Genomic DNA, 15,413 nt, shown 5'->3' on the forward strand with positions numbered 1-15,413 from the left:
ATACGCAATAGGTGAATATCTATCCAGCAATGGTACACAAAATGAATCGGTTGATAGATCCTTCATGATATCTGTGAATGCGCCAACAATCGATACACCTTTGCTTGGAAGAATTCTGCCTGTGTAGATTAGGATGCCGTTTTTGTCGGTTGGAATCTTCTCATGCTTTGGAAGTGAAATGACGTACTTCAACTGATCCCTTTCTTTAGTAGTACATCTCAGCATGTGATTTCTTCATTGGTCAGAATAATGCTGTTCTTCTGTGATGATACATTCTGTGATGATACATTCTCTGATTTGTCTCGAGCTCGCTTGACAAAATTTCTTACAAAACGGATAACGTAAGCCATGATTCTGATAACAACTGTAAATTTGTGTTTCATTGGATCCAGAAGGTACATGGAATATTCATACCGTGTCTTCATTTCATTGAGAATGCTTTCGGATGTGAACGAGACATAATGGAATGACTTCTCCCTTTGAACTTCTGATTGTTGCTGGGCTGTTAGCTTCAACTGGTCAGCAGATTGTGTTGGAAATTGAGATGATGGCAAACGCATCCATGGTAATCCATTGATCCAATTTTAAGACTGGTCAACATCCTTGATTTGAGCTCCTGGTCATGTACCAAGATCAGCAATGTTGTCGTACGATTGAATGTAGGCCCACTGGTCCTTTGATGAAAAACGATTGATTTCAATGACACGGTTCCGGACCCATTCCTTCAATGGCTTTTGATCGTTACTGGTCCAATGTAATGCGATTTGACTGTCTGTAAACTTCTTGAATGATACAACAAGTCCTTTGAATGACCTTTTGACGATTTCACTTGTGTATACATTCAATAACTCAGCATACAACTCAGCTCTTGGTAATGATGTCTTTTGAACAGTTCTTGTGCGTGAGAAGACAAGTTGACAGGAATAAGGGCCATCTTTGAGACGGAATTGTGCATAGATACTAACACATACCAAGCTTTGACTTGCATCCCCAAAATCCAGAGTTTCGATTTGCATATCGACAGCATCCTTGGGTACGATTGATCGTTTGAAGCGGATGGATCCAATTTCTTGCATTGTTTCAAAATGATTGAGCCATACTTGTCGCAGCTCGTTGGGCAGGACATCATCCCATTGAAGTTGTCGTAGGTTTAGTTGTTGGAGGTCTAACTTCGTTGCAGCAACACGAGGTGCAATCTTGCCAGTGAGGTCGTAGATCTCTGCAACCTTTGAGATACATTGACGACGTGTGAGTTTTTCAGGAATGATATTCAATCGATCTTGATTCTTCTTGTCTCTTGTCTTTTTGGAAAAGTTGAGTTCAGAAATGTTAAGTGATACCTCATCTGTCTTTGGATAACATTTCAATCCTCCAACGATAATTGATTCACCATCATCAGTGAGGTCTGGTAGCGGATCTTCGCCAGTGAAAGTGACTCCTTTGAGGCGGAAGCCTCCATGACCGATGACATATTCAAATTCAAACAGAACGCATTAAACAGTTACCAACGTTTCAAAAATTTACATGTCAACCAACCGGTCAAGACGCACTATCAAGCGCATTGACTACTCACAACTCAACTCAACCGGTCAAAGAGTCCATTTGACGCCAACCACTAACGACGTAATGTCTCAACCCGATGAGTCGTCTAACCCAAACACAAGTTCTCAATCAATTAATCAATCGTCTCGTTCCATAGAAGATATAGAACTAGATGCACACGTTTTAATGCATGAAGCACTTGACCTGATCGATGAAAATTCCATCATTGCCGAAAATGCAGATCACATCTCAGTCACCATCCAGCGACTTCAAGGCCTAAGAAACAAATTATACCGTCTTGATGGGATCTTGAAGAAAGCCAAAAGCGACCCTGAATTATTACATGAGATTAATCCCACCCTACTTGCTATCAAGGAATACTTCAAGGATTCAAAGAACCTCAAACCAGATATCAAATCAATTCAACCTACTCTGGACGTCACCAATTCCAAGGAGCAATCCAGACGTTTTGCAATCAATGAGTTGAAAAGAACTATAAATGGACTTAAAAAGGATTTTGATATTACCTTTAATGATTTAACTGACAATGAACTTATCCAGTTAAAAACTGAACTATCATCAAAAGCTGAGAAAGTCGACAAAGCTGCAGAGAGGTATGAATCTATTCTTCAAATACCAGTCTCAGAAACCAAGGACATAACTGAAATCAAGGACCTTGGTGAACAATACGATTTATTGCTGAAATCCAAGTCAAGCTACACCACTCAACTTCTCAAATTTGTGAAAGACCGTGACGTCTACAAAGTTAAGTCTTTTACGCCCCGAAAAATTCTCCGGCTCAAGTGATTCCAGTGTCGATTTTTATACGTTCAAATCAAACTTTGTTAAGCTTCATGAGAGATCTACACCTCGACATTTGCTACCTGACTTGCTCAAAAACAGCTATCTCAAAGACCCTGCTCTGAGCATGGTCAAAAGTCTTACCGATATCGAGAGTATCTGGGGACAACTTCAATTTGCCTACGGAGACGTTAAACATCTACTGACTAGGAAGTTGAATCAACTGAACACCATCGACAATATTTCAAAAGATCAAGGGCGCAGACAATATTGCGTTCGTATTGAGCAAAGTCATCAACCTCATCAAAGATCTCATTCTCATCGCGGATACTCACAACATCCAGGAATACCTCTACTATGGGGACGGTATTCAACGCATCTACGCACTACTCGGAGATTCTCGCCTATCAAGATGGTTATCAACAATGGATGAAAGCACCTCACCTCACGTCATATGGAAGAGATTGGTCGAATTCCTAGAGAAAGAACTGAAGTTATAACAACAAAAGGTGATCATCATGGGTCCATCAGAATCCTCGTCAAAAAGACCACCATCAGACCAATCAAAGTCTAAGCAAGATTCATCCAAAACAAATCGACGAGGAGGATACAATTCCAACCCGCCATCACCATCAATCATCTGCAACTCAGCCGATGGATCAGCAGATCACATATCAACATCTAGACCAAAAGGAACACGACTCATCCAGTACCACACCTGCAAGCAATTCGTGGAACTGACACCAGCCAAACGTCTTTCACTACTCAAAGGGAAAGGCTACTGCTTCCAATGCCTCTATCCAGGGGCTGACATATCAACTGGCAAACACAAAGAGGGACGCTGCCAACACGATTTTGTTTGTCCACATCAATCCCACGACAATGACATACCAAGAAGACATGTTCTTGTATGCGAAGAACATAAGGACACTCAAGCCAACAAAGATGTTTTGCAGATGTACAAGGAACGTTGCACTACAAGTCTGCGGCTACCAACATTTGCCAAGGAGATCAGCCTGTCATTCATGAATGTCTGCTTCAAATCAAACCCAATAAATGATGTTGACGTTCCTCAAGGTATCTTTTTATTTCAATCAATCCTGATCAACAATCGTCAATATACAATCTTCTCGACAATGGCTGCTTTGATTTCATTGTCAAGCACTCTGCAGTGAAATCTCTCGGACCGCTGGCTATTCAAGAATCATCTTGATCCATCGAAATCAGTGGTGTTGGTAACACCACAACTCACTCAACCTATGGTACGTACAATGTCAAGATACCCATGCACAATGGTCAAATGTCATCAATGTCTGGCACATGTATGGAAGAAATGACTGCTGTCTTCCACACTACACAATCGATGAACCATTTCAAGACATCCAAAGATCATATCAAACCTCTGGTCGAGATTCAAAGACACTTCCCATCCCATCATCAGTAGTTGGAGGAGAAGTGCACCTCATGATCGGTATGCGTTATTTACGTTATCACCCTAAGATGATACATCAACTTCATTCTGGCTTAACTATTTACGAATCTCCATTCAAGAACGTCAACGATGGTAGAGGAGTGATAGGAGGTCCGCATCCTATCTTTACCAGCATCCATCGGTGCTTCTTTGCCGACGAACCAGGAGCTTCAGCATTCTTCACCAGCCAACTCCGATTGTACAACTCTGGTTCAAATTTTGATCCTGACGTATCATTATCTGTCCTGCCTTCTCATCCAGGAAAGCATTTCGACACATCAGAATCAGTTGGCTCAGAAATAACCTATCGTTGTGTCAATTGTAGTAGCTGCAAGGACTGCAAGCAATCAAGCCATCAAGAAGCAATCAGCAACAGGGAGGAGATAGAACAAGAAATCATCAATTCTTCCATCACAATTGATACCAACAATCAGACCATCACAGCAAAACTGCCATTCATCGAAGAGGCTGATGTCAAGCTCATCCCAAATAAATCAAAGATTAAAAAAACAAAAAAAAACTAAACGTGCCGTTATTGCTTACCCTCGCGATGTTGACTTATTTTTTATTATTGATTTGAACAGAGGTAATTTTGATTTTGAGCACGAAGTTCTTTGATACTTTGTATTAAGTTTTTTTTTTCGTTCATCATTTGATGACAAATTCATCTATTTGTGACATTTTTATCTTTGTAAATAGCTCCTTACAATAACCAGAGTAATGTAAAGAGATGGAAAACAGCTTCTTGAAAGCAATGGAAAAACGGCTCGTTATATACCAGGTCTCTTGCCCTTAAGGGAGTTTATGAGTAAATAGGTTTCTTTTGTTGTCCCTATAAAAAATCTGCATAATTAGCGTGTCGTGACAGAATACTTTTGTTTGAAGCCTGATTATGCGCAAACATTTAAGGCTTATATTTTGGATACACCTCTCCTATACGAAAAGGTACCTATATCTTCTTGCTCAGAATTTCCTAGCAATTCTACTGATATAACCGCATCATGACCCCACCATAATATGGAAAGCTAGAGCTCGAGAAAATTATAAATCCATCTTGATTTTACTCGACTTCTGACAGTTTTACAAGAACCAGTTTAATATTATTGCGTTAAGAATTTCTTTTGCTATACGTTGGTAAAAATATTGCTCCTTATTCTTAAAAATTGAACTAGTAATCGGCAAAAAAGGAAAAACAAATTTTCATTTTTATCGTCAAATCATGTAGAAACCGTCCGATTTGTATGGCGAGCCTTTTCTGGACTTTCATTTAATGACCTAATCAACGTTTTTACAATAGAATTTTCAAAAGAAGTGATCGTTGAACTTTGAGTAATCAGAAAAGCTGTTTTTCCATCTCTTTACATTCCTCTGCAATAACCTAATAATAAGGTAACTGATCGACAGTGGACAATGGAGAGTTCTATTAGGCATTTTTTCTATATAACCGTACCGTATTGGAAGTATTGTAGAAAAAAGTATATTTTTGATATTCTTTCTAGGATACTCGTTGTTTATTTCAAAAATTAAAATTGTACGTGTTATACATTCTGTTCCAATAACCAATTACCAAAATTTCAATCAATTTCAATGATATCAGAAAATTTAATTCAACAACTTATAAATTGATGTAACATTGTGAATTCTCCTCTTTTCGCCTACCTTATTGGTATTAAATTTCGCGCGTTACAAAATTTGCGAAATTTTTTCGAGGAAACTTGTTCCGCACGTATTAAATTTCGCGCTTAACTAAGTGTAACAAATAAGTATTTTCAATTTTATAAAAATCACACCTGGATTTGGCTGTTTTCCAACCCGGAAAATTACCTCCCCTGAAACTAATCAAATAAGGGGTGGATTCTCCGAGTCACCAATTTTTTGAAAATAATGGTAAAAAAAATCACACCTGAATTTTGCTGTCTTCCAACCCAAAAAACTACCACCCTGGAAAGTAATCAAATAAGGGGTGGAATTTCCAAGTCGCTATTTTTTTTGAAAATAATGGTAAAAAAAATCACACGTGAATTTTGCTGTTTTCCAACCTGGAAAATTACCTCCCTGGAAAGTTATCAAAGGCTTTTAGGCCTTACTCTTGATCTATAGGCACTGCTATAGGCGGCCACTAGTAGCCCCCACCGGGTATTATTTATTAAGAGGATTAAAACATAATATACAACTTTCAAAAAGGATGTTAGAAATTGCTATATGTTTTCAATGTTTTTGGATGAAACAGATCAATTTTGGGCCTAGTAGGATTAGATAATAACAAATTTTGAACGTCAAATACTGTTCTTTGTACACATAATAATAACAAAAGATAACTTTCGGTAAAAAGTATTAAAAATACTGTTTTTTGTACACAAAATAATAAGAAAAGATAACTTTCGGTAAAAAGTATTAAAAATATGACAATAAAATAAATAACTTTCGTTTTTAATACTATAAACAGCTAAGTTCCTAGCTTTTAAAACAAATAGGATGAAAAAAAATTTCCCTTAACAAAATAAAATAGCTTTTAGTGAACAAAAAAGATGATAATTAAAATAAGCTTTCTTCCCAAACGAAATCAAATGGCCTTTAGTAGATAAAAACAGTTTTTAAAATATATAATGCCTTCCTCGAGCTAATAGCTTCAAGTGAAAACATGCAACTATTTCTGTAAAAAAAAATTAATTTATACAGAAGAATATAAACTTCAGGCGTGCATTTAATAAACGATACTCCCTGGTGCTTAAAATTGTAGTTAAAAAGCTAAAGTCAAAAGTAAAAAAGCAGAAGATCAGAGAAATTAATTGATTAAATAGTTAAAATATTAGGGTCTTTTTGTCAGACTAAGTCTTGATGTTCTGAAATTTTTGTAATAATTTTTTTCCTGTTATATGTAATATCAACATCATCCAGGTTCAACAATTCCTCAATAAGGTTATCTTCATTCCATTTCATTTCTCTTACAAGCTGAGGAAATATAGTCAGCTGAATTTGTTTTTCCTTGTATTCAAAAACAAGGTCAAATATATAATTCGGCGAGCACTTTTTAGGATTCATGTTTTTGTTACAATGTGGGCATAGTACAAAACTTTTCGTAAGTGATTAATCGTACACAATTTTCTTATGACATTTAGCAAAACGACATGTGATAAATTTCTCTACGGTGGCAGTGACAATTTCAGGACATGAAAGAACGATGTGATCCTTCATGGTGACACCTTGCCAACTGTATTCTTCATCAGACTAAATTTGACTATACGTAGTAGTAAATGTGGTAGTCAGCCGCATGTGTTTGAAAAAATTGGTAGCAATGTTTGTGAAGATATAAGTTGTTTCATGCTTTAACGAGGAAATCAATTCCGTCCCCCAAACTGACAAATCCATGCAACCGGTCTTATCAAGAAATTTTGTTTCTCTGATAGTTCTTTTGTTACCACTAACATTAACTTGACGACTTGATTCCACCCATTGAATTTGGCCTTGTATTTTAAACATGCCAGTTGGTTGAATGGCATTAACATCAATGACAGAAATGACATTTACTTCTTCAGAATCAAAATTCAAATTGTGTTTTGGGAGTGGAGACAGCTCTGTTCCTTTTATTGAGGGATAGAAGAAACTTCTTCCTGACTTGATAGGTGACACCTTGCTTAAAAGAACTGCTTCTTTTTGTTCACAGAGTGACTTGAAATATTCATGGCTATACGTTTTGTCGGACATCGCACGTACCTTCCTTTTTTGAACAGAACTTATCTTTATATCGACATCAAAATATTGGCGGTTATTGTATCACCAACACCATCTATATAACCAGCTAGCACTGAAATGAGAAAGATTTGTTTAGTATAATTAAAGAGTGAAGATCTCAAAAGACGTGATAAATAGCAGAAAGGAGAGTAATGTGAGCTTGAACCAGCTTGAAGATATGGAATTTTAATCATTGATAAGGTAGGTGCTTCTAATGTGGACACTTTTTTTCTGTAGACACTGCTTCCTTTAAAAAGCTCTGAAATTTTACAAAAAAGATAATTAAATAGATCATTAAATAGATATATTGTTATTATAGCACATTATGGCGAGACAATAGTACAGTATTAGAGCGTGTTCACATTAGGTGCAACTACCTTATATTCAATAATGTTATAATTCCACACATCTGTGATTAAAATTTAGCCTTTGTGTTGTTATGTGACTTTTTCTAACATTTTAGACACAGCTTAAAATTAACTTAAAAGAAAAAGAAAACGTAATGTTGTCTTTCCTGGCTTTACTCTAACAAGTTGCTATATCATTATGGATGATACCAATTGATTACTTACTTGCCTGATCTTGTAACTCTTTTAGTTTGAGTTTTTCGTGGGTGTGGTACATTCTAAAATAAAAAAAAACAAAGCAATGTATGTAAATTTTCATGGTCTTTGCTAATTAGAGCTTAGGCAACAAACACAAAAACGTAGTGTCTTTTCCTGATTGAAACATTACCACTGCATACACTTTGGGTATACAATGTTGTTAAAACCAGAACAACTACACCTTTGAGTTCTGTAAATTAGGGTAAGAAGATTTGGAGCTCAAAGTGGGTCAGGAACAAATATTGCGCTGGTGATCAATTTTTTTGGAATTTTTTTCTTTTCTGATCAATATTGTTTCTATTTATTATTAAGAATACATGAAATAACTTAGAATTTTATAGAAAATTCATAACATTGTGGATTCAGCGCACTGTCAAGGCATATAGAAAATTCATAACATTGTTGATTCAGCGCACTGTCAAGGCAAACTCTTTTCACCAAAAAATTGCACAATTCTTGGGTCCTTTACAAAGGGCGATGTCTTGCCATGAAAAGTTTATTTAAAGATAAGTTTCTGCAATCTTGAAGGTAAAACATTGAATGCTCATATATTTTAGGTAACTTTTCAGCATAAAATTTGCTAGGTGTTTAATTTCAAGAATTGAGTGTCTGACCCTCTTTACCTTCATTTTCGGTTATTTGTGAAAAAAGCACCTGAAGCTAAGGTGGAATGTCGAGATTGGACGGTTGTTTCTGACATTGGTATTGTTTCTGGCATTAGTGTTACCTCTTCAACATCTTCAAGCGCCTTGTTGTTTTCATCTAAAACATAGAGGCGAAAATGATGAATGTTGTTTGCATGCAATAACGCAACCAGCTGGTCTAAATCATAGAATTGATTACAAGACCTGTGTAGACTACAAGGCCTGTGTAGACATCCTTCTTTTGAAGACAGCCCCCCCCCCATTACTCAAAAAAATATATATATATTCACATACCTTTCAAATTATTGTTGTTGATTTGATCACAGTTCATTTTATCTGTTTAAAAAATAAAAAAATCTCAAATAATGTGGAAGTTGAAAATACCAATGCAATCTGTGAAAATAGTGTTTTGCATCCTTTGTGGAAATGTTTAATATTTAGCCGAGTTTTCGTTCTCAAAAAAAATTATATCTGTCAGAGAAAAACTTACTCAGAATTAAGTGTACGACAGTTTATTTAAATTAGATTAAGAGTATTGACTTGCCTTGGCCCAATAATTATTCTGCACTGTGATGTGAGAAAAGACCGAAAGACGTAGGAGGAGGTATAGGTATATACACAAAGGACAAAATTTTATACGAGGAAACCAAAAATTACAATGTGGCGGCTTTGATGTTTCAAAAACTTACTTTGTGGCCATTCCAGTTATAGTTTAATTACATGGTTCCAATACTTATTTGATTTTCTGAGGGCTTGTAACCGGGGGGTACTACCCTTGCCGACCGACGGGGGTGCTTCGCTGAGGTTCGAAAAATGGAACCTACGTGGGACTAGTTTTGGCGAAAAAAGTAACCCTGAATGGGACTGAAACTGAAAAATTTGGGAGAAAAGTGACCCTGAATGGACTAAATTTCCAAAATTTTCTACTTTTTCCCAATTTTTCCAAAAAAGGCACTGTACGAGGGACTGATTTTTCTATTTTGGTGTTTTTGCGAACCTACCTGGGACTCACTGAGGTTAAAATAGGTACCCTTACCAGCGGCGCATCCCAGTAACCCATTTTGCCCTAGTACCCCCCCGGGGGCTTGTAAATTCTATGGGCTCTATAAGGTAGCTATATCAACGCAAAAAATATAAGAATGGATTTGTGGATTTCTGTTGCTTTGATTTTAAATTTAAAAAAATTGACTGGATTTCCAAGGTATTGATGTAGATTAATCAGAAGTTCTAAAGGGAAAAGTGTTCTGAAAATGTGTTTTTTGCGGGGCACTGGAATGGCCCGTTCTAAAATTTTGCTAAACTCATTGTGCAAAAAATTTTATAGGATTTGGTTGCTTTGTAAGCAATTCGAGGCTATGAAAGTAATGGAATGTTTAAAAGAGCGATATGAAAAAAAAACTTTATTGATATATAAACAATTTCCTTATTAAAAGTTGGGTAAATCAATTACTAATTTAGTTAATTACCTTTACCTTTTCAATACAGCAGTTACACGTCTGAACACGTTGAACGTTGATTGAGAGAGGGAATGAAGATGGTGTGGAAGAAATTTGGTGCACGTGCACGCTGTTACCAATAATCCTTTGCTTTTTCGACTGACGGCTGAAATTGTATTCTTGATTTATAAGTTAAAGTTACGTAATCTTTTGTACCGGTAATGTAATCGTTTTTTACGGAAAGACCGAATTGAGAATTGAATGAATCTTTGGACCATATTTTGTAAGACGCATGCGTAATTTGTTGTTAGATGGGAAATAAGTGGTTTCATTTCCCATCCTAGGCTGCTGGAGGAAAAAATCTGAGGGGCAGTTTTTCACCTTAAAGAGTCTCTCTAAGGATCGGAAAATTCACGAATTTTCGAAATTTTTTTTATTTAGAGTGAAAAAATTGTAACCAAGTCTCTAAGAGTAAGGAATTTTTTAAAAATCAAAGTGACGTGACTTAGATAGGATTTCCTATCTAACTTTGACACTCTTTTCAGCAAAAGCACGACATCATTGCCCTTAACCCTAGTACCCTTCCCCCTCCGAAGCTCAAACTTACAAACTTCGAGTAGCTAGTATCAGCTTTTGAGGTCCTGGGAATGGTAAGGTGCTGGCAAGCAAGGTTGAAATTAATATTTCTCTGCCATTGTCATAACGCTGACACAACAAGGCAAGATCTCACAAAAATTCTAAAACATGACACTAGAACATTCTTGAAAACATTTTAATGTCTTAACAAAATACTACCAGGTACCTTATAGCCGAGTGGGTTGAAAAAATCTGAAAACTTAATAAGGGGGGGGGATAAAAATGTTTTGGTGGAAAATTTTTGGAACGGAGGTCAATACAGCATAATTAGGACAAAAGAGGGAATTTTCAAAAATATTTTCCCTGAAACTAATAAGCGAGGGGGGATTGGAAAATTCTCGAAAAATTAACGGCTAAATAGGTACCTGACAGTAATGAATTGTTTTTTTTTCAAATTTTTATTAGAAAGCATTCTAAGAAAATAAACCGGCACCATTTTTTGGAAAGATGAAAATTAAAATTGATTATTATGAAATTAAACGAGACCTTCTAGTAATTTTGTCAAAATAGGTTACTTTTGATTTCTTCAAAATAATATTGAATTGACATTTTCATTTGGAGAGCGTTATTAATTAAAGTCACCCATGGGATTATCTTAAAACCGGCGTGTTCTTCTTATTCCTAGAAACATGCCAAATCATTTCTAATTAAAGAAAATATTGGGAGTTTGCAAAAAGAAAATCTTTATGATTTTATCTATTAAAAATTTTATTGACAAATTACAGTAAGCAATATTTAGCAAATTCAACAAATGAAAATTGCAATTGATTCAAAAATACTAGTAAAAATTGTCCATTAACACAATTCAACTTCCATTTGTAATCAAAATCAACGTTATATAATGATAACAGCAAATAACAAAAATTTATGAACAGCAGCAATTTGTAAGTAGGAAATGCAATAATATCCATGTTTAAGCCAGAATGTATATACTTTATTCAGCCACAATTTTTAACTGGAAGATTGGGAAAATATATCTTGGACATCAGCAAATGCATATTGTTGTTAAACTCTATTTCAATAACATGCGTAGGTGACACAGGATCCAGAACGTTAACAGGAAAACATGACAAAGGGTGTTAATAAATTTCATACGTGACTGCAATATTATATTCAATGAAAGGTTTAATCAGAAGCAAGGTGCCAATAACGAACGTTAATTTACTTCTAAAATTACATATCCTTTACAATTTGATCATATTATGGACAACATTAGTTACATGATTTAACATCAACTAAACGTCTTTAGGATATGGTTTGATATTGCATGGATACATTACTGTTTCAGATCGATTTGAATGTTGTGAAAGTAACCTGAATGAGAAAAAAAAAACATATTTAAAATTGGGTTACAGTATAAATATTACATGCCTAAGAGAGATTTTATTTTGAGCTTTAAACACTCTAAAACTATAGATGTATAATCCCTCGAAATTGATTATTTGTAATTTTCGTAGAAAGACGACATTATATTATCCTATACAATTTCACTATAAAATAAAAGTGATTCGAGAACTATTGAAACATTAAAAAAGAATTTTAAACTTACCTTTGTTTTTGGCTTTAGTTACTTTGTTGAATTGTGTTTGAATTGAGATAAGTTTACTAAATTATAAAAAGAAAAACAAAATAATAGTACAAATTATTCCATATTTACATTTTGTAATTTTATGATAGGGTTACCTTTCAAGGCTTATTCAATGGTTATTATTGAACTTCATACACCTTCATTTAAACATCTTGCTAAGTCGGTTATCTTTTCTTCTTCAGCTTTTCTATATTCAAAGTCTTTTCTATTCTTTACATCTCTTAAACGTTCTAGTGTCATTGACTCAATTATCATATCTTTTAGCTCTCTTACCCTTGATACTGCTACATATGCTAACCCAATAAATTTCTCAGTATTTCCTAAATCAATCATACTTTATTAATGGTGAGTCCTTGCGATTTATGAATAGTAATCGCCCAAGACAATCTCAAAGGTAACTGCTGTCTCTCATGAGAAGAACCATGTAAATCTGAAGCATTAGTTAAAGGTATAATGGGAACACAGCGACGCTGGTCTTCACAAATACTTGGTCCTGTATAGAAATCATCAAACTGAACAACAACAGCTATTGGTAGATTCGGAGTTGAATCTCCTTCCTGATAAATTATATCTTTCACATAACCCATTGGTCCATTGCAAAGCCCTTTCTCAGTCCATAGGTTTCTAGTAAGCATCACTCTAGAGCCTTTACACAAAAATATCTTTGGTTCTAATCCACCCATATCGTCTGATGATAACTTAGCTGAAGCTTTATTACTATGCCTTGCATTTATTTGTGCTACAGGTACATTTAAACTCATCAAAGCCTCGTGATTATGACAAGCTACTTTTTTATTTGAAAATGACAATTTCACAAAGCTTTTCTTGTCAACTTCTTCTGTTAAGTTGGCAGGTGTGCTAGATAAAAACATCTGTCAATCTTCCTCAGTTGAATCTCCATTTCTTAATCGGTATAAAGCAGATCTAAACTTTTCTTGTTCAATATTATCACCTTTTGATCTTTCATTAACAGTGAGCTTAACAACCTTAGTAAATTTTCTATACATAAAAAACCCCATAGTGCCTATTTCACCATTAGGTTTTTTATGATATAGAACTTTATCCCCAACAGGCGGTAGCTGAGCAATATCTCCAACTAAAATTATTGAGATTCCTCCATATGGTTTATCTGAATAACCAGTGCCTTGACGGCACCGCTTATCAATCCAACCTAGTAAGTTCTGTCCGACAACAGAGTATTCATCAATAATGATATATTTAATTTCCATTTAATTTCTCCTGTAATTGTAAAAGAGCAGGACCCTTCAAATCTTTAAGATTTCTACCTCGTATTGGTAAATTTAACAATGAATGCAAAGTTTTGCCTTTTACATTGAATGCAGATATTTAAATAATGCCCTAATATTATTAATTACAAATGATTTTCCACTTCCGGCTAATCCAGTTATCATCATCAATAATTGTTCATGTGGATTTTTCTCATGATCAAGTACAATGTCAAATGCCCTTCTTTGAGCCTCATTGAATGATTCAACATGAAGTTCAAAGCATAAATCAAAACTTTCAGACATTTCTGCTTTTTTCTTATCAAGCCAAGAAACCATATTACCAATTTGTTCTTCAGTATAATTTTGTCTAAAATTCTGCCAATATTGTATGTTATTGACAATAGTCTCATCATTAACTGAATCATTATCATTAGCACATAAGTCAGCCAAGTGCATCCACTCTTCTCGTTCACCTTCAACATTTTCCTCATAATCATAATTTTCTGATCTTTCAAAATACAGTTCTGCATTATGAAATTCTCTTCTCCAGTTCGGAACAAGTCTTTGACCCTGTTCACTTTGCAAAAACTCATTCCATTTAAGGCAAAACATTTCAGAATCTTCCCCATCTAAATTATCCCAAGCATCGCCTGTCCTGGACCTCCATGGCTTATATTTGAGCAATTGATATTTGCAAAAAGCACCATAACTAGGTCCTTTTGGATTTGCTGGTGGACTTGGGAATGCTCTAACAATTAAAGGTTTTTTTCTTTCTTTTTATAACTTCTGTGTAGTCTGATACAAATTGTACAAAATTACTTTCCAAAATAGTTCTATCACATCCTTGAAGATTTTCTCTGTTAGCCTAATTGTCTACAGTAGATGCTTCAGTGACAATTTCTTCATTGCTAATTTCAATCTTTCTTGAACCGTCAACAGAGACATTGAATACTTGAAATGATGAACTTATCAGTTTCAGTGACAATATATGGTACACTACCTCTTGTACACTAAAATCTCTTTCACCGACAGCTTTTATAATCAATTTTAGCTTAACTGATCTCATTTGTTCCGTTCCCTTTAGATTTTCAACTACCGAGACGGGACCGAGACAAATGCATCTCTAGCAACATTAGAAATCTTTTCAGCTTTTGAAGCATACTTTGCGAGATATTCTAAACATGCATTATAATCTATAATTGGCTGTATATCACAATTACCTCTCCATGATTGCAATTGCAGCCGCTGATGTCTATTAACTCTGGAATCATTTCTCTTCAAGACAATCTTGGGTCTAAATTGCTTACCGTATTTCTTAGAAGTTACTTCTTCAAATTCAAGATAAGTTTTATCACAGTCTTCAAACGGAAATTTAAACCGGCAATATTGTTCACCGTCATTCTTACGTAAACAGTAAGCTGAGCTACATTTAGTATGTCTCTGAACACAATTAACTAAATCAGCATAATCATTATCAAAATCATCATCATTTTAGTCTTCAAGCTTTCTTTTACAAGGATGAACTTTTGGTTTTACGCAGCCTTCCTCAGGTGCGCATGGATTACAAGCAGTTACAAAAGTATCAACATAGTCACAAACTTGCTGTGCTGCAGCTTTACCTTCATTAACAATAACCTGTAATTATACTCTATTATTTTCATTATCATAATCAGTTTCAGACAATTTTTTCTCAGCTAGATGACCTTCTAAGGCTTTTTGTGTAAGTTTA

General features: G+C 35.1%; 1 protein-coding gene and 1 long non-coding RNA gene across 2 annotated transcripts; both read right to left on the reverse strand.

Moving 5' to 3' along the window:
• Nucleotides 1–620: 620 nt before the first annotated feature.
• Nucleotides 621–1,471, reverse strand: LOC136815541 (uncharacterized). Its single transcript, XM_067071993.1, has 2 exons — nucleotides 1,391–1,471; nucleotides 621–1,301 (listed from the first exon to the last, which is right to left on the reverse strand). Exons 1-2 carry the CDS (start codon nucleotides 1,469–1,471, stop codon nucleotides 621–623), a joined length of 762 nt encoding a protein of 253 aa, XP_066928094.1.
• A 6,599-nt stretch (nucleotides 1,472–8,070) lies between these two features.
• Nucleotides 8,071–9,207, reverse strand: LOC136815477 (uncharacterized). The gene is made up of 3 exons (XR_010847722.1): nucleotides 9,090–9,207; nucleotides 8,806–8,913; nucleotides 8,071–8,171 (listed from the first exon to the last, which is right to left on the reverse strand). It is a non-coding gene; the product is annotated as an uncharacterized lncRNA (long non-coding RNA).
• Nucleotides 9,208–15,413: the final 6,206 nt, after the last annotated feature.

Source organism: Clytia hemisphaerica, unplaced genomic scaffold (genome assembly GCF_902728285.1).
Source record: "Clytia hemisphaerica strain Z4C2 unplaced genomic scaffold, Clytia hemisphaerica genome assembly, whole genome shotgun sequence".
In the NCBI taxonomy this organism is placed as follows: domain Eukaryota; kingdom Metazoa; phylum Cnidaria; class Hydrozoa; order Leptothecata; family Clytiidae; genus Clytia; species Clytia hemisphaerica.

Coding starts and splice junctions, on each gene's coding strand:
- LOC136815541 (XM_067071993.1), bottom strand. CDS start 1,471: ATGTCATCGGTCATGGAGGCTTCCGCCTCAAAGGAGTCACTTTCACTG. Junction 1,302..1,390: donor ACCAGACCTCACTGATGATG/GTGAATCAATTA, acceptor TTTTCCAAAAAG/ACAAGAGACAAGAAGAATCA.